This window comes from Triplophysa rosa, linkage group LG2 (assembly GCF_024868665.1).
Source record: "Triplophysa rosa linkage group LG2, Trosa_1v2, whole genome shotgun sequence".
In the NCBI taxonomy this organism is placed as follows: Eukaryota; Metazoa; Chordata; class Actinopteri; order Cypriniformes; family Nemacheilidae; genus Triplophysa; species Triplophysa rosa.
Genome location: NC_079891.1, coordinates 34,162,010 through 34,184,173, shown reverse-complemented (window position 1 = coordinate 34,184,173; position 22,164 = coordinate 34,162,010). Strand labels below are relative to the sequence as shown.

The following is a 22,164-nucleotide window of genomic DNA, read 5'->3' as shown; positions in this document are numbered from 1 at the left end:
ATATTCAAGGTGCAAAAGTGCAAACATGATTCTGAGATTCAGGTTTGATTGTCACAGTACTATTATTCTTATTTAGTAGACTAAAAAAACACTAACAGGGCAAGAACTACAGTGTTCTCAATAGCCCATCCATTACTACTAAACAAAAATACACATGACAAGAAAATGAAACCCTGCTATGTCACTACGATTGTGATGAGCTGAACCCTAACATGTCAATACACTAAGCTAAGGAAGTGAAATTCATATTACAAAAAACCTGAAAGTAAAAACAGGAACGTGAAATGACCGGAACCACAAAACAATAGTTTTGTATATGACACTGTGCATGTAAACTTAAATAACTATGAGGCAGATACTAGATAAAACATCTCGATTTGCACTGAACCCAGAAAATTCCTTTAATCAAAATAAAAATGAACTGAATCTTTAAAATGGTTACACATAAATCGTCAAATAAAACATTCACACAAATGACATCCAAATGAAAGTTTTATTGGAAGCAAAAAAATGGGCAAAAGTACAACAAGGTGACTCTGTAACAGTGCACGCAGTTACACAACACAAAGGACAGAGCTAGCGAATTCCTGGAATGAATGCACATAACCCAACAAGAAAATGCTGAGATAATCTTAAAAAAAGATTAAAATGCAGAGAATAAAAAGGAGCTCTAAAAGAAGTCCACATCATCCGGAGCGTCTAGATCACGATACTCGATGATATTGCGAGGATCCCCACGCATCATTCTGAAAAGCAAAGATCTGATTGGCACATACTAGCAGATATATTCAACTTTTCTATTCTCAAATAACTAACAATACTTAAGGGAGTCATATGACATGATCAAAAACATTACTAATGCCAATGCAATACAATTGCCTCACCGGTTGTTTCTAGGTTTCCCAGGGTAGCCGCCTTGTCCACGAAAGTTGTCATAGTTACCTCTACCACCTCCATACTGGTTGGGGGGGTAAGGTGGAACACCTGTTTAATGGTAAAACACCCGCAAATGTCTTAACGTAGCTTTCAAAAACAAAACATGTCTGCTAAAGCAGTCACATCAGTTTTTAAATTTAGTTTAAAAACACTGGACATGCTACTACACAATACACATTGAAGCAGTTTGTGAATACTATGAACACAAAACTGGTTGCTCTGCAATTTTGTTGTTGGAAAAGAGAACTATGAATCAAGAAAACATTTTTATTGCAAAATACTGCTAGCATCATTAACTTTGTACAGGATCTCTGATTTCCGGCCCTGCTAAATACTACAGTTTGGTCAAATGCAAACACGCACCTCCGTAACCCATCACTGGAGGTCGAGGCTGGCCAAAACCCATTAGGCCTTGAGGACCCTGGGGTGGAAATGGAAGAGCTCCAGGTGAAAGCACTCCTAAAATCAGGAAGAGAAAGACACGCAGTGATTGTTTAGAGCTCATTTTAGTGTGCAGTTTCATGGATAAATCATCAACGTGATTGACAGGTGTCTAACCCTGGCCTGGTCCAGGAGGGAGCGGAGGCTTCATCTCTGGGATTGAGGGTCTTTTTGCATCCATTAGAAAGTTGTTGAAAAACACAACCTCTTTCTTCACTTCTTCAATCTTATCCCCGTGTTTGTTAAGAATATGCTTTCTCACAAACTCTGGGCCCTGGAGAGAGACAGAATCATTTTATTAATGACAGTGATGCATCATATTCCGTCAGAAATGGTCAAAATGATTAGGTGGTTTATACAGCAATGTGCCGCGCAGAAATCACGTTTCCTCACACACCTTGAATTTTTTTCCACTGAGTGGACAAAGCCACTTATCCTTGCCCAACTCCTGCGTGTTGGCCAACACAAACTTCTCCACTTCCTGTTCTGGGTCCTTGCGGCCCATTTTTGCAGCTTCATCCTCAGACAAGGTTTCCTTCACACTGAACAGAGATGCCAGTTTCTCTTCAAACGTCTTCTGCCAGTCCCCCACTACAAGATGCATAGAAAAAGTCAAACAGAGAGAACTTCTTTTGTATCTACTGTATAGCAGTGGCAGGCAGACAGTAACACGTGTAACTCCACCGGTCAGTGGTGAAATCGTGGCTCACCCTCTCTGTGGGATATGCGGTTCGGAGGGATGGGTCCACGCACGTGGATGATGCCGCAGCGGTTCGGCATCTCGTCCTCGCTCGGGTACTCGCAGGAGTTGTAATAATCAATAGAGTGTACAATACGGAGGTAGAAGAGCAGACGATCCAGAACCTGGAAAAATTTCAAATTAAATCTCATTGTCATTTTTACTGAACTACAAGACAAACTGATTTTAAAGGCAGCATTCTGATACAATGGGCAACACAACAAATACTTCTATTGCATGCAAGTACTTAAAATGTGTAGAAATATTTAAAATATCATTATGCATTACAGAACATTTGAGAACAGAACAATGAGAAATTCAATAAAAAATGTACCCCATTTCTTATTGTTAATATTGTGGTGAACTATTTTTGAACGTTTTACAAAGAACTAGGTTTTGTTTCCTCTAAACACACGAACATTACTCATCACTTTTGCTCCCTGACCTTGACAAGTTTGTCATCTCTTTCCACAGTCATCTCCGTGGAATTTCCCTCTTTGGTTCCCTCTTCCGAGTCAACTCCACCCACACTCCCCAGAAGCTCCTCCTCTTCTGCGCTCACTTCCTCGATGAGGTAATCAGTGATGTTCTTCAGAATGGGATTTTGAGCAGGAAGCTATCAGTGAAGAGTGAAAAACAAAATTCAACTTTATAAGCTCACTGTCAATATATTTAACACCGCATCACACTAGAAGAAGTGACAATACCTCCAGAGTGGGCGTCTCTCCTCGAGGTTTTTGATTCCAGAGCTTTTCTCTGTCGTCCAGCGCGTGGATCAATTTGGCAGCCAGTTTGATGTCATTACGGAGCACCTGCTTGTGCTGAGTGATCCCGTTGACGTTACGTACGCGGCGTGCCAAGTCCCGATTGACTCCGGGAGCCAACTCACAGTCCCGCAGCTGGACAGGGAGACAAGAGAATGAGAGGAGGATGAGGTTAAGACACGACGCCAGAGCTTTCCCTATCCAACCTTTTCACAACATCGTCTCAAGAAATATCTGCGTACACATGAAACCGCTAAACCGACTCAAAACGATGGAGTATACACGCCAATTCAGTGTGTGGCGCTGTAATTCTGTCACAGAGATACACTAAGAACGGAGAAAAGGACTTGGAGCATACACAAACTTTGCGCGCTGGGGGCATGACATCATCATTAAGAAAATACACATGAAAACGCAAGGGTGACGTTTTCAGATTTAGCCACTCTGGCACCCGGTTTCTAAAAAAAATAGGCTCCCAAAACGCCGGCTCCATGTGGAGGAACACCGATACGACACAAAATCTTTACGTATACAGCTAAACGCGTCCCGTGTGGATGGCCTCCGAGTGTCTTCTGAAACTCACCCGAATGTTCTGCAGGTTCCAGCAGATCTCTTTGATGTTTACGCCTCTATCAAATGTCACCCAGCAACGTCTAAAAAACCTGAAACACAAAATATATTTATAATGTTTGCCATTACTATTTAGATTTTTTATTATTTATAAAGAACCAAGAAACACAGGAAGTTTATGGATGTTGGTCTCTCACCTGCGCTCTGGCTGCGGTTCTGACAAACACACACGCATAAATCCCGGATAGCGTCGACAGAGCTGCGACAAAAACAGCACATTCATCATCACCACTCGATGAAGAAATAATCTTAAACACACTCATGTCTGACGCGCACACTCACAGCAACAATCTCTGCTTTCGATATAGTAGGGGCGATGCTTCTCATGAAGAGGGAGCACGTCCGGTGAAGAGGCCGAGGTCTCGGAGGCTGATCATCTTTGGGCTTCTTCTCTTTGTCTTTCTCTCTTGCCTTCGGCTTCTCGTCCACCCGCTCCTTCGCGTCAGATGCTGCACGAGACGAGTAAGAGATCTGAGCATCACATCATTACGGTTTACCAGGAAACGCATTCAGAATAGGAGCGACAGCGATACTAACCTTCACCCTCTTCCTCCTCTTCTTCCTCTTTCTCCTCTACCTCATCGGGCTCTCGTTCTCTCTCTGGGGGTTTCTCAGAGAAGTGCGAGTTTGAGTCAGAGTCCGAATCAGATTCGCTGTCTGATGCGCTGGCTTCGTCTTCACTGTCTCCGCTGTGCTTCCTCTTCCTCTTCTTACCCGTCTAAAAAAAGAGAGAGAGAGAGACAGTGTAACGTAGTGCCATCATATACACAAGTTATGACAGCTGCAGGATTTAGGGAGAAAAACAAAGCATACAACCCACTGACCTTCTTAGGTTCTGGGATGGGTTGAGCGGCTGGTTCAGGTTCAGCTTTCTCCTCTCCTTCACTTCCTGCTGCAGAAGCACCTGCGTCTTTCTCGACCACCTCGCCTCCCTCTCCCTACGCAAACAAACAAAGATCAGGGAAAACTTAACGCTTAAAACTCTTAAAAGGTAAAATCACACAACCGTCTTCTCCGTAACCTAATGCACTCACCTCCTTGTCTTTTTCAGCAGAAGGTTTGCGTTCGACATCTGTGGGTTTGGACTCGTCTCGTCTGGGAGGTTCAGACCCGGCCCCACCTGACGCCAGCCTCTCTCTCTCCTCCTCTTCCTCATTTGGCTGATCGAGGATGCGCAGGTCGTTTTCACCTCCTCCTTCCATCTTTATCACAGCTAAAATGAAACAAAACTTACTTTTTATGACATAAACCCCATTCATATGTTGAGAAACATAAGGCAAAAGTTGGAGATGTTCAATTAGTTAATCAACCAGTGGATTGCCAAGATGTTTTAACTTGAAGTTCCTTTACATCTGGTATGCGAATGCAATTGTCCATACCGGCATCTAAAATCTTGGTGATTTGTTGAGCGCGTTCTATGTCCAGAGAGATGGAATCAAACCAGCCGTTGTCTATCAGAAACATGTAGACATTAAGCCTGTTCTGCAGAGCGCTGTGTGCATCTGCTTTACGCCTGCTGGCTTCATCCGGGTGGTACTTGGAACGAAACCTGATAGAGAGAAAGCCAGAGAAGAGAAAGAGAGGGGAAAACAGGGTGGATGTGGAAGAAAAAAACATGTTAGCAACTATTTCCAGGTCATGCAAGCTTTAATCCTAACCCCTGCATTTCATTTAAGACTTCTGTATCCATCACCAATAACTGATCATCTAATGTAGTCTGCACAAATAAATCAACAACCTCAATATCCCACGCAGTTTTCTGCCACATGACATTGTGACTGTGTTACAAAACCTAGTGAGCTCCCTACATAGGCATCATTTTTAAGGTGTGCTTGATGGTTATGTAGTTGAAACTAAATAGGGTTCAGTGTGGCAGAAGACAGCCAAGCAGCTCACTAAGTTATGTAATGAAGAATGACACTAAGACGGCTGAAGTGCACATCTGTCAGTCTTTCTGTGTTCAAGTGTGTTGTGTAGTACAGTAACAAGTTATTCCACTCACCACCAAAGCCGAAAACAAAAAATGAGAAAAAAACTTAATCAACAAACAAACGTCAAACAATTGAAATACACATTTCCATTGTGTGCACTTAAATTACCTGATGAACTCCCCGAATTACAACACATTTACACTGAGAGCAGTCTTCTCAAAGGTGTGTGCACGAACACACACGATTTCTGCGTTTTGGGGGATTCTGATTGATCCGAATATCAAAAAACGAAAACGAAAAAAGGGGAAGAAAGGCACACACTAAAGAAATAAAAAACGCGGAGGCCGGTTTGGATTCGGAGCGCTCGGCTGTCTGACTAAGAGCCCTGGTACTTGGATTCTAATGGCATCTGCATTGTGCGCAGTGCAAACCCTGACTGACTAACAGCGAATCCCGTGTCGGGTCCAAGAGCTTTTCTCATCTTCCAATACCTTGCTGTGATGGAGGGAAGAACAATGTTAATTTGCAAACAAAAGAAACCCTGAAATGTAAAAAGAAATATTAAGCAACAACTGTTTGCTGTGGAGATAAACTGACAATAGAAACATTTTCAAAGTCCCAAAACACACTTGACAGCATTAATCTATTCGGTTTATCTGTAAAAGGACAATGAAAGCATAATCAGATGTCAGTCAACCTCACTGGCACAAACAAGAACAAATTATTTCATGACAAAGATGCACTAATATTTAACTAATTGAAATCGTGAACATTTTAAAGCAAAGAATTACCACATCTTGAATGTCCAATGCAGAAAAACATTAGGGCATCCCTGACTCAATTAAGGCCATCCTACCTTAAACTAATGGCACTACGGGTATCAACATTAGCAAAATATCTGAAGGGCAGAATCCTGTGAATACATGCAACACGAAACTCTACAGCAAGAACTTTAGGTGTAATCGTACCACTCTTCATCTTTATGGGCTAGGAAGAAATCCTGCATCTGCTGACGCCTAAAATCAATCTTGTACTCATTGTAGCGTTTGACTGACTCCGTCTCATCCACAGAGTCGTCCAGAGAGAGCAGGAACTCCTTAAAGGTCTTCATCACAGGAGGAAGTGGACCAAGATCCATATCATGGATGTTTCCCAGTCTGAAGGAAATCAAGAGGATGGTTGAATAAGTTCCAAATATTATTACAACATCTGACAATGCTCCACACATATCTTGATGTTGATGCGGTTTTTAGGATAGATTTCTGTGCACATCAAATAATGACACAAAAGCCTGAATCACTGTGCTTCGAACTGATTCATTCAAACAAATTCACTAAAGTGAAACAAAATGGCTTCCTCTCCCTCACCTGGCCTGTATAGGGATTCCATGATGGGGCTGCATTAGATGCATGTCAGGATGACCCCACGGCTGAGGGGGAGCATAGCTGGGTCCACCCCCACCTCCATAACCCAGGTCATAGCCACCGTGGTAAGGGTCACCTCCATGGTCATCCCTGAAAGATAGTAAGCTATATTTCGACATGCAGTCTTTACATCCGGAATCTCCCCAAACACATAAATCATCTTACCAGTCTCTCCTCATCCGCTTCTGCTGAGGGCTCATGTCATGACGCGGAGGGGAAAATCTCTCCCGTCTACCTCTCTCGTAATCGCGGTACTCGCCACGACTGCGGCGCTCACGGCCCCGGTCCCACTCTCTTGCCGAGGGCCGCCAGTAAACGACAACCAAAAAACAAACATATAAAACCACGCAAGCATACAAGACTCTTGTCTACCGCCAGTAGGATCCTGGCCACAGTCATCTTTGTTTGCTTACAAATAACATTTCTTTTAATCATTTTTGTGCCTTTATATCATTTTCCAGTTTTTTTGTCTTCCTTCTGTGAAATTAGCACAGGCCTAACGGGCATGAAAAGAATATTCTGTGAAATGTTTCTTCAGGCTCTTGTCCTCACCGGTCATTCCAGTCATCTCTCCTCCTGTCCTCTCTCTCTCTGGACCGGTCATAGTCACTCCTCTCCCGGCGAAACTTGTCTCTGCGCCGGCGGTCGTACTCATCATCACTGTCAGCCATGGTGTTCAAATGATGTCTAGTATGGAAAAAATCTGCGGTAAAACACAAAAGTATAGAAGTATACATTAGTGATATAAGTATATATGTATATAATTGTCGTACAGTGATACTCATTGCGTGATAATCCTCAATGATACATTTACATAAAGCAGACCTGTCAGATTTTTTCTGGGGAGACATTTATAAAAACTCTGGCACTCAAAAATATAAATGAACCTCTACATAAACAGTTTGCATTATACAGACTATTAACGAGGATTCCTCGTGTTCGTTTTGGTACTAAGATGTATACCCAAAGCCCTAAACCACGCAATAAACTCATCAGGATTAAACCATGACTTGGTCTATTTATTACGTTTTTCAACATTATGAGGCACTTAAAATGTCAACATTCTGGTCTCTTGCAAGTGAAGAGTTTGGTTCCAAAATGAGATAACTCCGTTTTTAAAAAAATTCAAAAGTCTTGCTTTTTTAATAGTACATTCCAATTAATATCAGTCAAACTGCGGTTGGTTTGTTTTGATTTGATTTAAGCCAAATAACTACAAAAATACAGCTAACTAACACAATAAAAACACGATAACATAATAAAACGGAGCTCTCATTTTGGAACCAAACTCATCAAGTAAGTTACATGAGGTGCAGCTGTCTCGAGCCCCTCGCGTGTTTAGCTCTTCCGCTAACTTCATATTGTTTCGATTAACCAACAAATTAGAAACTGGATTAATGCCGTTAAAATCACTCAACATTTGAATAAAAATATAGATTATATTAAAACTGTTTAAAAACATTCAAAGGCTTAAAGCGTGTAACGGCCTCTATCGCGTTATGTAAGAAAAAGTCCCTAAACGCAGGAATAAGAAGGATTCTGACAATCGTGGATTTAAATACTGTTTAACTGTCAGTAGGGCTTAATGTAGCGACAAACCATACACATAATATATTTAGTGGTGGAATACTAACTAGTTACTAGGTTGAAAGAGGTTTTAATCCGGTGAGCTCCCGCCAAATAGCGACCATCCCGAACAACAGCGCAGCGGCAGAGCGGAACGAACAGCCATATACGGAACAACAGCAGGGCAGAGCGGAAGTAATAGACATATGCGGAGCGACAGCGCCACAGTGTGTCCGGATGACCGTAATACTAGCAAATGCAAATAGCTTATAATATTATTTTACTGTGATAGTTAAAAACAGAATATTATCCAGATTGTTTAAACTAGTAAAAGATCAAAATAGCAAATACAGATTATAATAATGTAATTTCTAAACTGTAGTTGGCCACATAAAACGCTTCACTTGAACTTGAGACGAAACAATAACAAATGTGCTAGCAAAAAACGTCCTTTTAAAATGATGAAATACGCCAACACTAACACTGACGACTAATGGATTTATATTTGTGAATTCAAATGAATAAAACGATGAATACGTAAAAAGATAAAAACAGATCTCTATATCATAAACAGGGACATAACAAGGCCCCCGGGACAGTTGTAGTAGATCAGTTCAGGATATAGATCGACGACGACAGGACGCATAATAATCAATGAGAGAGAGAGAGAGAGAGAGAGAGAGAGAGAGAGAGAGAGAGAGAGAGAGAGAGAGAGACGTGCTTCCTACAAGGCTCAATAATGGATGTCAGTCGCTGTGAGTGGATCTGTCTCTCCCTGTTTTTCCTCCTCGGGTCTGTTGCCTGTGATGGTGTGAACGGGAAGAAGGAACAAGAGTGTTATAATTACGCCAGTGGACACGTTTATCCCGGAGAGGCTTTCCGCGTGCCCGTCTCTGATCATTCACTACACCTGAGCAAAGCCAAAAGTGTGTCACTTTACTCATTTATGCTGTTTAAAGTCACATGCATGTCTTTAAATCATCATTTAGCGATTGTTTTACCAATGTGGGTAATTGCTGCATTGTATTTTGCAAAACAACATCCAACAGCTGTCAGAATCCACAAGCGCGAGTCTGTTAGCATTCGCCCCAATACAAGAATGCAAACAAAACGATCTGAAACGAAAGCTTGTTTGAATGCGATGCAACGACTGATTTTGCGAGATAACATATCTGTGCTACAGTGCTATTGCATTGAAGATTGCGTCTGTTTTGCGTAGTATATTGTGTTTTGGCTCAAGCTTTGTCTAATGTTTTAGGAAGCTATTATTTATTTACAGTCCTAGTTGTTAATATGAGCATTTGCCGAGATTCAAACTCAAACTTTCATTGTGCTCGTGCTTTGTGTGTTGTTTAGAAATGCACAGCTTCTAAGGACACGTCATTGTAAATAAAGCCTGGATCTACGAGCTTTCTTTAACATGCATTGTGATGATACACGAACCTTTCACTTCTGTGCAAATTACATATGCAATATAAGTTTAATATGGAGTAAATATGTTATGATTTCTTCCTAACTCGGTCCGGTCAACCACATCTCTCACAACATTCAAAAAACTACTTAAAACCCATCTCTTCTGTGAATTCTTGACACATATGACATTTTTTTTAAATAAAACACTAACCCTCTCTCTTTCTCTCAACAGGTAGTGGTCTAGCTTTTGTTGAAACCAGTAACTTTGTATTAGCACCTATTGTATTATTGCTCCTGTATGACATCGCTTATTGCTCCCTGAACTCTTTGTAAGTCGCTTTGGATAAAAGCGTCTGCTAAACGACTAAATGTAAATGTAAATGATTCTTTTTCAGTCTCAAAACCAGCACCAAACTGGGAGGGAACGGCTGTCATAAATGGAGAGTTTAAAGAGCTGAAACTGTCAGATTACAAAGGAAAATACCTGGTATTCTTCTTCTATCCTCTGGACTTGTAAGTTGACCACATTGACGTCTTGTGTTACTCATGTTAAATATGAAGAATTGACCCCATTTGCCTTTTAATGCACATTTCTGTGCATAATGAAAAATAAACGTCCATTCAGGTCTTGGTACTTCTTGGTGTGAAGTGCCCACTTGTTGACATTTAGCTCTGAAACATGTCGCATTTCGATTGTAAAATAGGGCACAAATGCTATTTTATGTTCAAGTAAATAGGCATTGAACGAGTTATTGTGATCCTCACTGGATTGTGTTACTTCACAGCACGTTTGTGTGTCCCACTGAGATCATCGCCTTCAGCGACCGCTTGCATGAGTTCCAGGCCATTAACGCTGAGGTGGTTGCCTGCTCTGTGGATTCCCAGTTTACCCACCTGGCCTGGTGAGACCACACCCGGAATGGGATTACATTTTTGCATTGTTCGAACTGGTCGAATATTACAGGTTCTGTGTTGTCATGCACTTAAGTGACCACTCCAAATGGATTCACTGTTGTGTTTGTGTCATTTCAGGATCAACACACCCAGAAAACAAGGAGGTCTTGGACCAATGAAAATCCCTCTACTTTCTGACCTCACACACCAGATATCCAAGGACTATGGCGTCTTTCTTGAGGACCAAGGACACACACTTAGGTACTGGATCCAAAAGAGTTTGGTCTTATGCAACATGCTGGAAGGTTTTGCATGGGCCGATGGTCAGGACATGCCTGTTAAATAACATCAAAAAAATGTTCTCCTGTGTTTCAGAGGCCTCTTCATCATTGATGATAAAGGTGTTCTCAGACAAATCACAATGAATGATCTGCCTGTGGGCCGCTCTGTCGATGAAACGCTCAGACTGGTGCAGGCTTTCCAGTACACGGACAAACACGGAGAAGGTATGGCACATATTTGGCATTTTTCTTAAAGTGCTGTCAATTTAAATCTCCATACTTATCTGAGACGAAGGCAGATCACATTTCACCTAATTGACTTTTGTTGATGTTACTGGTTTTCTTCACTGACTCTCATGTGTCTTTGGCGTTAGTGTGTCCCGCTGGATGGAAGCCTGGCAGTGATACAGTAAGTTCTTGTCTGTGTGTGTGTGTGATTCCTAAAAAAGTGAATTATTATAATTATAAATAATCTACATGAATAGGTTTATTATGTGGTCTGAGATAAAGATCTGACAGTATTTTGTCAAAATGATATTTATCATTGTGTGTGTGTATCGCATAGTACACGAATGCCAAATTAATGTAATGATGCCATACATTTAAATGGAGTGCTAAAATCATCCTGCAGAAGAGAAAAGTGTGTCGTATTGATTTGTGGTTGTGTGTGTTTGGTCGTATTTTACACGGGTACACGATCAATTACAATATCTCTTTATCTGCTCTTTTTCCTCGCAGATTATTCCAGACCCCGCAGGCAAACTGAAGTATTTTGATAAGCTCAACTGAGGTTAATGTTTCACGTGAGACTTTTGTTTTTGTGTGGTTCCTGTTGCTGAACACACAATAAAAGGAGTTTTGGTAAACAGGTTCTGTTCCTGCGGTACATATTGGGTTTTGTGTGACACTAGATGGCGATCTGGCAGCAGTCTTTTGAAACTTGTCAGATCTGTATTAGAAACTAATTTAAGTGATAGTTCACCCCCAAAAAATGTTTTTTTCTCATTTACTCACCCTCTTGTCATTTCCAACCTGTATGACTTTCTTTCGTCCGCAGAATGCAAAAGAACACCTTTTGATGAAAGTAATTGGTAACCGTACAGCACTGAACCCCATTCACTTGTATGGACACAAAACCAATGCAAGTGATTGGGGGCCAGTTAACAACATTCTTCAAAATATCTTCTCTTGTGTTCTGCGAAAGAAAGAAAGCCATACAGGTTTGAAATGGCAAGAAGTTGAGTAAATGATAACAGAATTTTCATTTTTGGGTGAACTATCACTTTAGAAATGAGAAGCTTTATGATGCTTTGCAGCTGATGCTGTCATTGCAGGTTTATACACCTCATTAATTTAGTTTATATAACACTCTGATACTTGACCTGTTCCAGACATCGAGGCCAAAGTGCAAATCTAACTCATCAGTTAAGTTGTTAATTGTTACATTATTGTGTTTTGATAGCTGGAATTGCAATATGAAGTATTTTTCATTTTCATCTGAACTACACAGATGTGGAATATGAATTTAGGTAGCACGTATAATACTGCGATAATACTCCACTGCATTCCTAAACATTTCAATTGATTTTCTCGTAATTTCCTTAGTCTCTTTATTTGTCCTTTTATTTACCTTTCCTTATTCAGTAATCGCAAAAGATGGATAATTCATGGAATATATTCTCATGAACTACTAGAGAAATAAACCTGATCCAATGTCTTAAAGCATTTCAAATACCTGAATAGTGTCTCGTATCCAAAGGTGCGATTGACCGGCAGTCCAGAACAGATGAAAATGAACTTTGACAAATTCAAATCCCAGTAGTTAGCCATTTATCTTTTATTACATTATTGCATCAAATGATATAGAGTACTCTATAATAGTTTACTTCATAATAAAGGTTATGAAACATTTTGGCTGCACAACCTAAAGACACGGTTTGACTTAAGTTGTCTGTGTTTTGGTTCATGCACCAAAGGTCAGTCACATGTTCGGGTCAAAGGTGAGGTGCGAAAACACTGGAAAATTTTCCACAAATATACTGCTGGTGTCACATGTCAACAAAAATGTGAATTCCGCACATGATGCAGGACATGCGTTTTAATATTAGCTTAATATCTTCCAACACTGAAGCTTTGTAGAATATATTCAAACGTACTTACCTGAAATGAAATGTATGTGTTTCTTGTGACAGTAGTTTCTATGTAAATCAAATCAAGGTTGTGTCACCACATGACGTACAGTATGTCAATGAAAAATATACACAATGCAGGCTTTTTTTAAGCACAGCTCAGCCCTGATGTCATACACGCAAAGGTTTCTGTGTAAACACAAGCAGCAAGCGTAAACACAAGCATCACTGCACCCACAAAGAGGGTCTTGTTTTTTTTCCAGCGCAATTTTTGACAAAGAATTGGGGTGTGTCTCCATGAGAGTGCAAAATATAAGCTCGGTCCTGTGGAACTAGATTAAATAGCAATTAAATGCAAAGTCATTTCTGAGCAAACTGGTACTGCTGTAAGACAGAACTGCACCTCTCAGGGTTGATGGCATATTTTTTTGTGAATTTAAATAACTAAATTGTAGCTCACAGTATCTCCGTATTGTTGAATAGAAAATGTGTAGCCTTTATGAAACTACTCTTAAAACTGCAATCTTTATATTTTTGGTTAAAAATAAACAAAAATTAGTTATCACATAAAGTAAATAAAAATGAGTCCAAATCACAAATGTAAGCTTATAATAATGACTTATAAATGGAGGGTCCAAAGTTACGGATTGCACCTCTAATAAAAACAAGACAACTACCTAGTTTTCTCCTAAATTCCTTAGTTTTGTTTGTTTTGATACGTTTTTATTTACTTCATATCCTAATGATTTTAGGCATAAAAGAAAAGACGATGATTTTGACCCATACAATGTAGTTTTGGCTTTTGCTAAAAATGTTCCTGTGCTACTTAAGATTGGTTTTGTGATCCAGGGTCACATTTGAAAATCTTTTTAAACATGTTTTCCAGAAGGTTAAACTTTAACCTGTATTGCTTTCGGAGGGCGATGGGTGGGGGCTGATCAGGACGTTTTATCTGTAGATTCAGGAAGGGCCTGATGTATAACGGGCACAAACCGAATCGCAGCGGGAGTGGCCTGTGTGTTTCTGCCCCTTCAGAGCATCAATAAAAGGCGGAGAGCTCCGGGCTTTGAGCACAGCTGTCTTCATCACACCAAACCCTGGATGCCTTCTCTAGCAGGAGAGATCCAATCTCACGCCTGTAGCTTAGGGTGACCCTCTGAGACGCGGATGAAGAAACAAATCTTATTACTTTTCACATACCGAGGACTAGTAAGAAAAGGGAAGAAGAGTAAAAGAAGAAAATGGCCAAGTTTATATTACGGAAAGCCGAACCCAAAGACGTGTCTGATATACTGCGACTCATAAAGGTAAAACTCTACGCTCTACATTAAAGATTTGTTGGTCAACGAATGGTACTGATTTCTAACCTCCTTAAAATTCTTACATTAGGAACTGGCAAAATATGAAGAAATGGAGAATCAAGTTATTCTAACTGAAGAAGGTAAAGCATGTTTAATGCAATACCATTCACTGTCCTAAAGACTAAAAGCATGAACCATCAGTTTTGGCCATTTATTTTTATGCAAATGTTATATCAATACATGCTGTATTCTCCTGCTTTATTATGTGTCTATATGGGAAGTGCTTTCTAATCGCACGCTTGGTTTTGTAGACCTCCTGGAGGACGGCTTCGGAGATCACCCGTTTTATCACTGTATAGTGGCCGATGTGCCCGAAGAGCATCAGAGTGCTGATGGTAAGACACCAGCCGTGTCACTTTTGTTGAGTCTCAATACACAAAATCTTTCGTTTTTCAAGTGACACTCGAGTCTTTTCAGACTTCACACTTTTCAGACACTTGAGACACCAAACATATTTCTATGCATGCTGATGCCAAACAGTGTCCATGTGACGCACACTATGTTAAAGGTGACGTTTGTCATTTTCCTGACATTAAAAACTTTTAACCTAGTTTAAATGAGGCATTCGAAGGTTGACTTCCAACTCTGACTATCCTGATCGGTTTGGATCAGGAATATTCATTTGTCTGGTCAATGTCATACAGATAAAAGAGTATTACTGCAAATATGTTGATGGAGCTGCTAGAAGAGAAATGAGACGCATCACCTTTAATCAACATTCTGTTTTTATTTAACAGGATATCACCTCATAATGTTTATGTAGATCTAAATTTGACTGACTTGTAGCGAACAAGAAACAGGAATTAAAACAGAAAGAGATTTTGGGAACTTGCACAATGACCTGAATACTTAGCTTGTCCTGTTCCAACGACATAAGAAAACAATGTTGAATGTTCATATTTGGATATTAATTGCATATTTGTTTTTCGCTTTTGTGAACCTGCAAAGTCAACACAGAGTTTCAGTTGTTTTACATTTGCCAAGAACTGTTGTCCAATCCCCCGTCTGTAATCTGTTGTCTTCAGGCTACAGTCTCCTGCTTCGCCGTGTACATCGCCTTTGGCATGTACATGGGTGGGCGGGGAGGTAACTGAAAGATCGGTTACAATAGTGTAACAAAAACAATATACCAGAGGTAAGGCCCACATCACCTGTAATGTCACCAACCTCACACCAAACCAAAATATGCCCAAAACTAACAACTTCCCACCTATAATGGTTCATATGGATTTGTTACCATACTTACATCTGGGGATGGGAATTGCAGGAAATTTGAGTTCCTTAAAGATGAACAAATCTTTTATCAATTTTGGAGAAGAAAAAATGTGCAGTGTTAAGAATACAACTGTAATTGACCTTTTCCATGATAATAATAGTCAGTTCTACTTTGTTTTGAAAGTGATTGAATTCCCATCCCTACTGGAATGAATGTGCAAATTCAAGTGAATGACGGAGTAATTGAAATCTGGATCTGTAATGCTGTGACTGCGGTGTATTTAAGGGTTGTGATGCCCGTAATCCCACATACTGTAAATACTTCTCGAAATTAATCCAATGCAAATTTCAAACAAACCAATGGTATCTGTCCAAACGTTGACTTCTTTGTGATTTTCCAAGATACTGTTGATAGCGCTGATTGAAACGTTAGTCACCGTTTGGCTTCTGTTTTCCAGCTCATGTGATCATTGGCTTTGCCATGTATTATTTCACCTATGACCCCTGGATTGGCAAATTGCTCTATCTGGAAGACTTCTATGTCATGAAGGAATACAGAGGTATGACTGTTGTGTTTTTCTGCATGGTTTTGATATCGTCCTTTTTAAAAAACGAAATGTTACCACCTTCCCTCGCTAGGTTTCGGAATTGGCTCTGAAATCCTGAAGAAACTGAGTCATGTAAGTTTTTATCAATCATCTCTTTTCCCTTTCATAACATCAAAGTTTCCATAGTACACTAGGAAGCAATGCTTCAGATGTTTTTCCGACGTAAAGTAGTTGGCAAAGCCCGAGGTGTTTATTATGAGTTATAAATAATCGCAAGTTAACGATCGAACATTATATGGCTTTTTAATCTTCCTCGTGGCAGTATATCTTGTGCTTAATCTCTGTACTCTGATCATTTACTGTACTCTAGACGGCCGTGAGGACGCGCTGCAGTAGTATGCACTTCATCGTGGCGGAGTGGAACAAACCCTCTATCGAGTTCTACAAGCGGCGTGGAGCTTCCGACCTCTCCCTGGAAGAAGGATGGAGGCTCTTCAAGATTGACAAACACAACCTGATGAAGATGACGGATGAGGAGTGAACGTGAGGTCAGGAGGATGCGGTTTCTAGAAGAAGCTTATGTGCCTGAGACTGCTGGCGAAATTCATCTCTAGTATTTAATCCATGATCAACCCCTTGTTTATGTTGTCCACTAAAGTGAACAGATTTTTGACCATTCAGAATGATACATCTAAACTTTATTTTTTACTCTAAATCCGAATGCGTATGATCTTTATTATAAGTGATATAATGTGTGTTTTTGTAAAAGTGGTGATGCACTGAAGAACCTCTTGTTTTTCAAGCTCAGTAAAACATTTCAGATTTCAGTGATTTAATCATTTATGCATCAAATGCTTAAGCCGAGTTTTAGTTTTTGGCTACAATGCAGTGTAATGATGTTGTCATGCATATGACATTTTATATTTCTGTTTAAGTAATGTTTTTACATAGTTAATAAAGGAACATGTTAAATGTTTAAAGAGGTGTGTGCGTCTTCACCGTGTTTGATTGTCTGTTATGATTGCACTTGCTCCAGACACACAAATATGAGATCTCATGTTGACTTTCTGTCAAAGCCAAAACTAAACTAAACTAAACTGCTGGTGTCTGTAAATGTTGAGTGAACTAAACTGGGTGATAGTGACCGGAACAGGAAAAGATGTTTTGCAGTTTTAAGCCACTGTGTAACACTCCAAACCCAACATAAAGACTATTTCCGTCATGCTGTGAAAGGAAAACATAACCATTCTAACGGAAACATAACCGTTAAAATAACAATGTCTTCCTGTCTTACAGACGTATTCATATGGAGACATTCTTCACTGCAGCTCTAACATTTTTAACTGTAAATGACAATCTTCACAATGTATAATTTTCCAGATATTAAAGGATATTCACCCCTAAATGAATTTATTCACTTACCCTCATGTCATATGAAACCTGAAAGGTTTTCTTCTGCAGAAAATAAAAAAGGATGTGAAAACCATTGAGTGCCATTGATACAGAACCATGAGACATTTCTCAAGATATATTCAACTGTCTTCCCCAGAAGAACTTACAGGTTTTAAACAACATGAGAATGAATAAATACAATTTTTACATGAACACATGCTGTGGTGGGGATGAAGGTTCTGGTAATCACTCAGTATCGGTGTCGTCACTGAGGAAACGTCCTCCTATTGGTCTCCCGGTAAAGAATTCCAGCGGATACGAATGAGTCAGGGCTGAATCCATTCAAAACAACAGGCCAGATAGCGATGCTTGTGCCATAAATGATTAGACATGCTGAATTACAAAAAAGTAAAAAAAAAACCACATCTAATAAATAGATAGTTAATGATGTAGAGGATCTCTTTGCAGAAAGGATAAAACTTTTCAAATGAATCTGAAGTATTTCCAATGCTTTATAAACGATAACAAGCTTTCTGTGATTGGATTTTTATCATGATTAATATTTAAATAAACATGAAATTTGTAAATAATATATTTTAATTAATCATGTCCTGGTGACATACTGTATATCCTGATATATTTACATTTACGCATTTGGCAGACGCTTTCATCCAAAGCAACTTGCATTGCATTATACTATACATTGTATCTGAGTATGTGCAATCCCCTGGGATCGAACCCATGACCTGGGCATTGCTAGCGCCATGCTCACGGAGCCACAGGAAATCCTCCTGGATTTTTTTATGCATAATGCACTTTTCTCTATTGAAAAGTTGCTTTTGCATTATATTGCTCATGTGGGATGAATGAAGTATCATCTATCTATCTGTATTGACAAAAATACTACACAGCTCTATTAAGTACACTAGCAGCAGTACTAAATGTATAGACCATGATCCATCGGTTTTGTCTAATGCTAATGACCAACATTCATCGTAATATTTCAGTATATCCTGTTTTTAACTTGTATGTACACTTGGATGAAGTTGGTGCTTTTTTCTATTTCTGTGACAGAACCTTTTGATGTCTACAGAGGGGCTTCTGTGGTTCTGCAAATGATGTTTAAGCACAAAATGTAAGTTTGGCTTTTTAATGCTGTAGGTTTTACTTTTAAGTAAAAAGTGCCATGTAGGCCTAAGTATCCAGTACAAAATGAGAACCATCATAAACCTTTATTTAGATAGCTTGAAAACATTAGAACTAAAAGGACACAGGCCTATGATCACAATTAGACCTATACGTTGTTAGGTTCTTAAGTTCTCGTACAAAAAACTTGGTACAGTAATATGGTAAAGTCATACTGTACACAATGGGATCCAAATGTCTTGAAAATCTGTGATTTATTAAACCACGGAGAATGAATCGTATCCATGTACACGGTCTTACTTCAAAATACTTGCTAAGGTTGCCATAACTTTCGTTGTTAGTGATGAATTATACTGCCTAAATAACCAAGTGAGGTAGGCTGACCAGTTGTGTGTGCAACAACATTCGTAGGCTTTAATATATATTATACAATAAAAATGCAAAAGAAACAGCGTCTCGGGCTTTTTAAGACCATTTTTTGGCAAGTATGCAGCTCTTTTCTGCTCTGGTTTATACTGGTCACCTCGCTGCGCCTGCGACGTGAGTCAACTATAAACTAAACTAACGTCACTACATCCGGTCGGTGACGTCACGGCGCCTCCTCATATAGATGTGCAGCAAGAAGCCGAGCCGACAGACTCTTCTAGCGACTTCAGTTTACATGTAATAGCTTACTGACACCCGTACTTTCTGCTGAGGGCAACCCCCTTGGAAGCGAATGAAGAAACAAATCTTACTACATTTCACATACCGAGGACTAGTAAGAAAAGGGAAGAAGAGTAAAAGAAGAAAATGTTTATATTACGGAAAGCCGAGCCCAAAGACGTGTCTGATATACTGCGACTCATAAAGGTAAATTGTCAAATTTGTCAAATATATTTTTATCAAACAATCTTAAGTAATGTGAAGACATTCAACGGTAAAGATTTGTAACGGAACCCTGTTTGATTTTAGGAACTTGCGAAGTTTGAGGAAATGGAGGAACAGGTTGTTCTAACCGAGAAGGGTACGTGACGTCCGAACCGTTATTGGGCCTTTAAACATTAAAACCGTTCACATTAACTGTATGACCGTTTTCAATATTTGAGTACATTTGCATATTTCTTTTTTCAGAGTTACTGGAGGACGGGTTCGGAGATCATCCGTTTTATCACTGCGTCGTCGCAGAAGTGCCGAAAGAAAACCAGTCTATAGAGGGCAAGTCAAACATATCACTGTTTGTCACATATTTAATATTAACGACAGGCTACCATCTTGAAAAGAATAAACTTACCTTTAATGATACGTCGACGTTTACGCCGTCCATTTGGTGACGTCATTCTTCCCGTTATCGGGAACCGCTTTATCACGAGGCTGCCAATTATTCCAGCCTAACTTTTAGTTTCGGATATGACCCTAAGCTGTTTCAACCATAGTGTTTCACTAACTTTTAAAATCATATTGTACACTCAAAACATTAGCGCAGTACACATCCTTACGAATGTGTGTTTTTATTGTTTAGGTTATACAGTGATTGGGTTTGCCATGTACTACTTCACCTATGACCCCTGGATCGGGAAGCTGCTGTATCTGGAGGACTTCTATGTTATGAAGGACTTCAGAGGTATGAAGCTGAAGACACCCCGTTTTGCCATTTGCCTATAGATTTAAAACTACACATGAGGTTTCTTTAACGTAATATTAATATATCTTCTGTGCATTTACAGGTTATGGGATTGGCTCTGAAATATTAAGGACTCTGAGCGAGGTATACATAATACTGCACATTGGGACAAGCTTAAATGAAACAAAGCGTAAACAATAAACATAAGCCTAGTGTCAGAAATTAACTATGCAAGAATGCCACAAATGTGATATGAAAACCCCAAGTAAAACCCCCCATACACACCATTTTCGTTGAATAATTAAAAGGTAAATAATTCAACATGATGAACAAAATTTAGCCAAATGAAACTTCATTTACTCAAATGTTTTTGTGTTTACAAAAGCACTTAACACCCCACAGTATACTGTAAGACAGAATCACTAACAAATCTAAATGGTAGATTTGAGGGAATGTCTCACTGCGGCAGTGTAAAAAAACCCTTTTATAACCTATAATCCAATAGATTTCATAAGGTTTAATGGAAGGACAGGCTAGTTTTTTTTTTGCATTTTAACATCATAGTGTTAATTTCAATGAATATCTTTAAAGTCTTTATAACAAATAGATGACATCTTTGAAGGTCCATCGTCATAAATGTTAAAAACTGCACATTTATAGTGCAGTTAACCATAATAAAAATGATTTCTTGCACTGCTATAAGATTTTGCTTTGGTTTTGGTTGTTGTACTTTCAGACATTGTATCTCCAAAACCATCTAAACAAGGCTCGTATTTGCCCAGTATGAAAAATAACAGGAATAGTTGGTTCCCTCAATGTTTTTTCTGCTTCACATCCCACAGACGGCAGTTAAAACTCGATGTAGCGGGATGCACTTCATTGTGGCGGAATGGAACACATCGTCCATCGAGTTCTACAAGCGACGTGGCGCCTCCGACCTCTCGCGTGAGGAGGGATGGCGTCTGTACGAGATTGACAAGATCAACCTACTCAAGATGTCTTCCAAGTAGACGTGCAGACAGTGTTCAATAAATGGGGATTTGTACAGATTTCCTCTATGCTTTTGATTGGTTTAATTTATATTGTCCATGAATAATGACTGAGATTACATCTGCAATATATTGGTCAATAAAGTTTATACTTGGAGAACGAGAAAATGAATCGCTGATTGGTACCAGTAAAGAACGTAAAGTAACTCTCATGTGTCCGGACCCAGTTTGGGGCTGTAATGAACACTTTTCATGTCAAAATCCATGTGAATAATACTTTTAATTGCTGCTATGATTATATAGTCAACATAAAAGAGTATAACAACCCCTTTTATCTCTGTACTGTACTTTCTGAGTGATTACTGAAATGCAATACAGGATCTGATGTTTTGTCGCTAAGGCAGGTGGTTTAAAGGGAAGGGGTTTAAAAATAAAAGGGCTTGGATGAACCAAAAATTAACGTTTGGAGTCAAAATCAAAATGACATTTTAATGAGAGGGTTTCTGGTAGTTTAACCAAAGGTCAGTTTTGATTGCATGTCGATTTTAAGCTCTCTTATATTTAGTAAGCGAAACGTTCTCCCTTGAATTTGAATTGAATTTGACATTTGAAATGTCTGCATCACGTAAGGCTGCTTTGCCCCAAACGGGCGACCTCTTAATCTGAAAGTAGCACCGAGGTTCTCAAACTGCCACAGTTGCAGGTTTTATGCAAAGGAACAGGAAGTTCAGAGCGCTCAGACACAACACGCCAACCTGATAA

General features: G+C 39.6%; 4 protein-coding genes across 4 annotated transcripts; 3 read left to right on the top strand and 1 right to left on the bottom strand.

Annotated features, from left to right (window-relative positions):
• Nucleotides 1–479: 479 nt before the first annotated feature.
• Nucleotides 480–8,633, bottom strand: srrt (serrate RNA effector molecule homolog (Arabidopsis)). The gene is made up of 20 exons (XM_057328981.1): nucleotides 8,500–8,633; nucleotides 7,419–7,568; nucleotides 7,031–7,175; nucleotides 6,809–6,955; nucleotides 6,410–6,598; nucleotides 4,890–5,059; nucleotides 4,545–4,723; nucleotides 4,335–4,448; nucleotides 4,048–4,228; nucleotides 3,793–3,959; nucleotides 3,648–3,709; nucleotides 3,464–3,542; nucleotides 2,824–3,015; nucleotides 2,562–2,732; nucleotides 2,088–2,241; nucleotides 1,775–1,968; nucleotides 1,495–1,651; nucleotides 1,300–1,395; nucleotides 885–984; nucleotides 480–746 (listed from the first exon to the last, which is right to left on the bottom strand). Exons 2-20 carry the CDS (start codon nucleotides 7,534–7,536, stop codon nucleotides 671–673), a joined length of 2,691 nt encoding a protein of 896 aa, XP_057184964.1. The 5' UTR covers nucleotides 7,537–7,568; nucleotides 8,500–8,633; the 3' UTR covers nucleotides 480–670.
• Nucleotides 8,634–9,103: 470 nt separating this feature from the next.
• prdx4 (peroxiredoxin 4) lies at nucleotides 9,104–11,888 on the top strand. The gene is made up of 7 exons (XM_057328982.1): nucleotides 9,104–9,357; nucleotides 10,240–10,357; nucleotides 10,630–10,746; nucleotides 10,877–10,999; nucleotides 11,114–11,244; nucleotides 11,394–11,428; nucleotides 11,758–11,888. Exons 1-7 carry the CDS (start codon nucleotides 9,171–9,173, stop codon nucleotides 11,806–11,808), a joined length of 762 nt encoding a protein of 253 aa, XP_057184965.1. The 5' UTR covers nucleotides 9,104–9,170; the 3' UTR covers nucleotides 11,809–11,888.
• Nucleotides 11,889–12,003: 115 nt separating this feature from the next.
• Nucleotides 12,004–17,252, top strand: LOC130551402 (diamine acetyltransferase 1-like). The gene is made up of 6 exons (XM_057328985.1): nucleotides 12,004–14,455; nucleotides 14,538–14,589; nucleotides 14,761–14,844; nucleotides 16,183–16,284; nucleotides 16,364–16,404; nucleotides 16,643–17,252. Exons 1-6 carry the CDS (start codon nucleotides 14,390–14,392, stop codon nucleotides 16,811–16,813), a joined length of 516 nt encoding a protein of 171 aa, XP_057184968.1. The 5' UTR covers nucleotides 12,004–14,389; the 3' UTR covers nucleotides 16,814–17,252.
• Nucleotides 17,253–19,427: 2,175 nt separating this feature from the next.
• LOC130551404 (diamine acetyltransferase 1-like) lies at nucleotides 19,428–21,663 on the top strand. The gene is made up of 6 exons (XM_057328986.1): nucleotides 19,428–19,662; nucleotides 19,765–19,816; nucleotides 19,924–20,007; nucleotides 20,312–20,413; nucleotides 20,517–20,557; nucleotides 21,256–21,663. The coding sequence occupies exons 1-6, from the start codon at nucleotides 19,603–19,605 to the stop codon at nucleotides 21,421–21,423; spliced, it is 507 nt and encodes a 168-aa protein (XP_057184969.1). The 5' UTR covers nucleotides 19,428–19,602; the 3' UTR covers nucleotides 21,424–21,663.
• Nucleotides 21,664–22,164: the final 501 nt, after the last annotated feature.

What these genes read in the sequence shown, in the direction of transcription:
- srrt (XM_057328981.1), bottom strand. Translation starts at nt 7,536, where the DNA reads ATGGCTGACAGTGATGATGAGTACGACCGCCGGCGCAGAGACAAGTTT. An exon ending in GGAACCTGCAGAACATTCGG is followed by an intron (nt 3,016 to 3,463) that starts GTGAGTTTCAGA and finishes CTCCCTGTCCAG; the next exon opens with CTGCGGGACTGTGAGTTGGC. An exon ending in GAGAGACGCCCACTCTGGAG is followed by an intron (nt 2,733 to 2,823) that starts GTATTGTCACTT and finishes CTTCACTGATAG; the next exon opens with CTTCCTGCTCAAAATCCCAT.
- prdx4 (XM_057328982.1), top strand. Translation starts at nt 9,171, where the DNA reads ATGGATGTCAGTCGCTGTGAGTGGATCTGTCTCTCCCTGTTTTTCCTC. An exon ending in TTCTTCTATCCTCTGGACTT is followed by an intron (nt 10,358 to 10,629) that starts GTAAGTTGACCA and finishes GTTACTTCACAG; the next exon opens with CACGTTTGTGTGTCCCACTG. An exon ending in CAGTTTACCCACCTGGCCTG is followed by an intron (nt 10,747 to 10,876) that starts GTGAGACCACAC and finishes GTGTCATTTCAG; the next exon opens with GATCAACACACCCAGAAAAC.
- LOC130551402 (XM_057328985.1), top strand. Translation starts at nt 14,390, where the DNA reads ATGGCCAAGTTTATATTACGGAAAGCCGAACCCAAAGACGTGTCTGAT. An exon ending in AGTTATTCTAACTGAAGAAG is followed by an intron (nt 14,590 to 14,760) that starts GTAAAGCATGTT and finishes TTGGTTTTGTAG; the next exon opens with ACCTCCTGGAGGACGGCTTC. An exon ending in TCCTGAAGAAACTGAGTCAT is followed by an intron (nt 16,405 to 16,642) that starts GTAAGTTTTTAT and finishes ACTGTACTCTAG; the next exon opens with ACGGCCGTGAGGACGCGCTG.
- LOC130551404 (XM_057328986.1), top strand. Translation starts at nt 19,603, where the DNA reads ATGTTTATATTACGGAAAGCCGAGCCCAAAGACGTGTCTGATATACTG. An exon ending in TGTTATGAAGGACTTCAGAG is followed by an intron (nt 20,414 to 20,516) that starts GTATGAAGCTGA and finishes GTGCATTTACAG; the next exon opens with GTTATGGGATTGGCTCTGAA. An exon ending in TATTAAGGACTCTGAGCGAG is followed by an intron (nt 20,558 to 21,255) that starts GTATACATAATA and finishes CACATCCCACAG; the next exon opens with ACGGCAGTTAAAACTCGATG.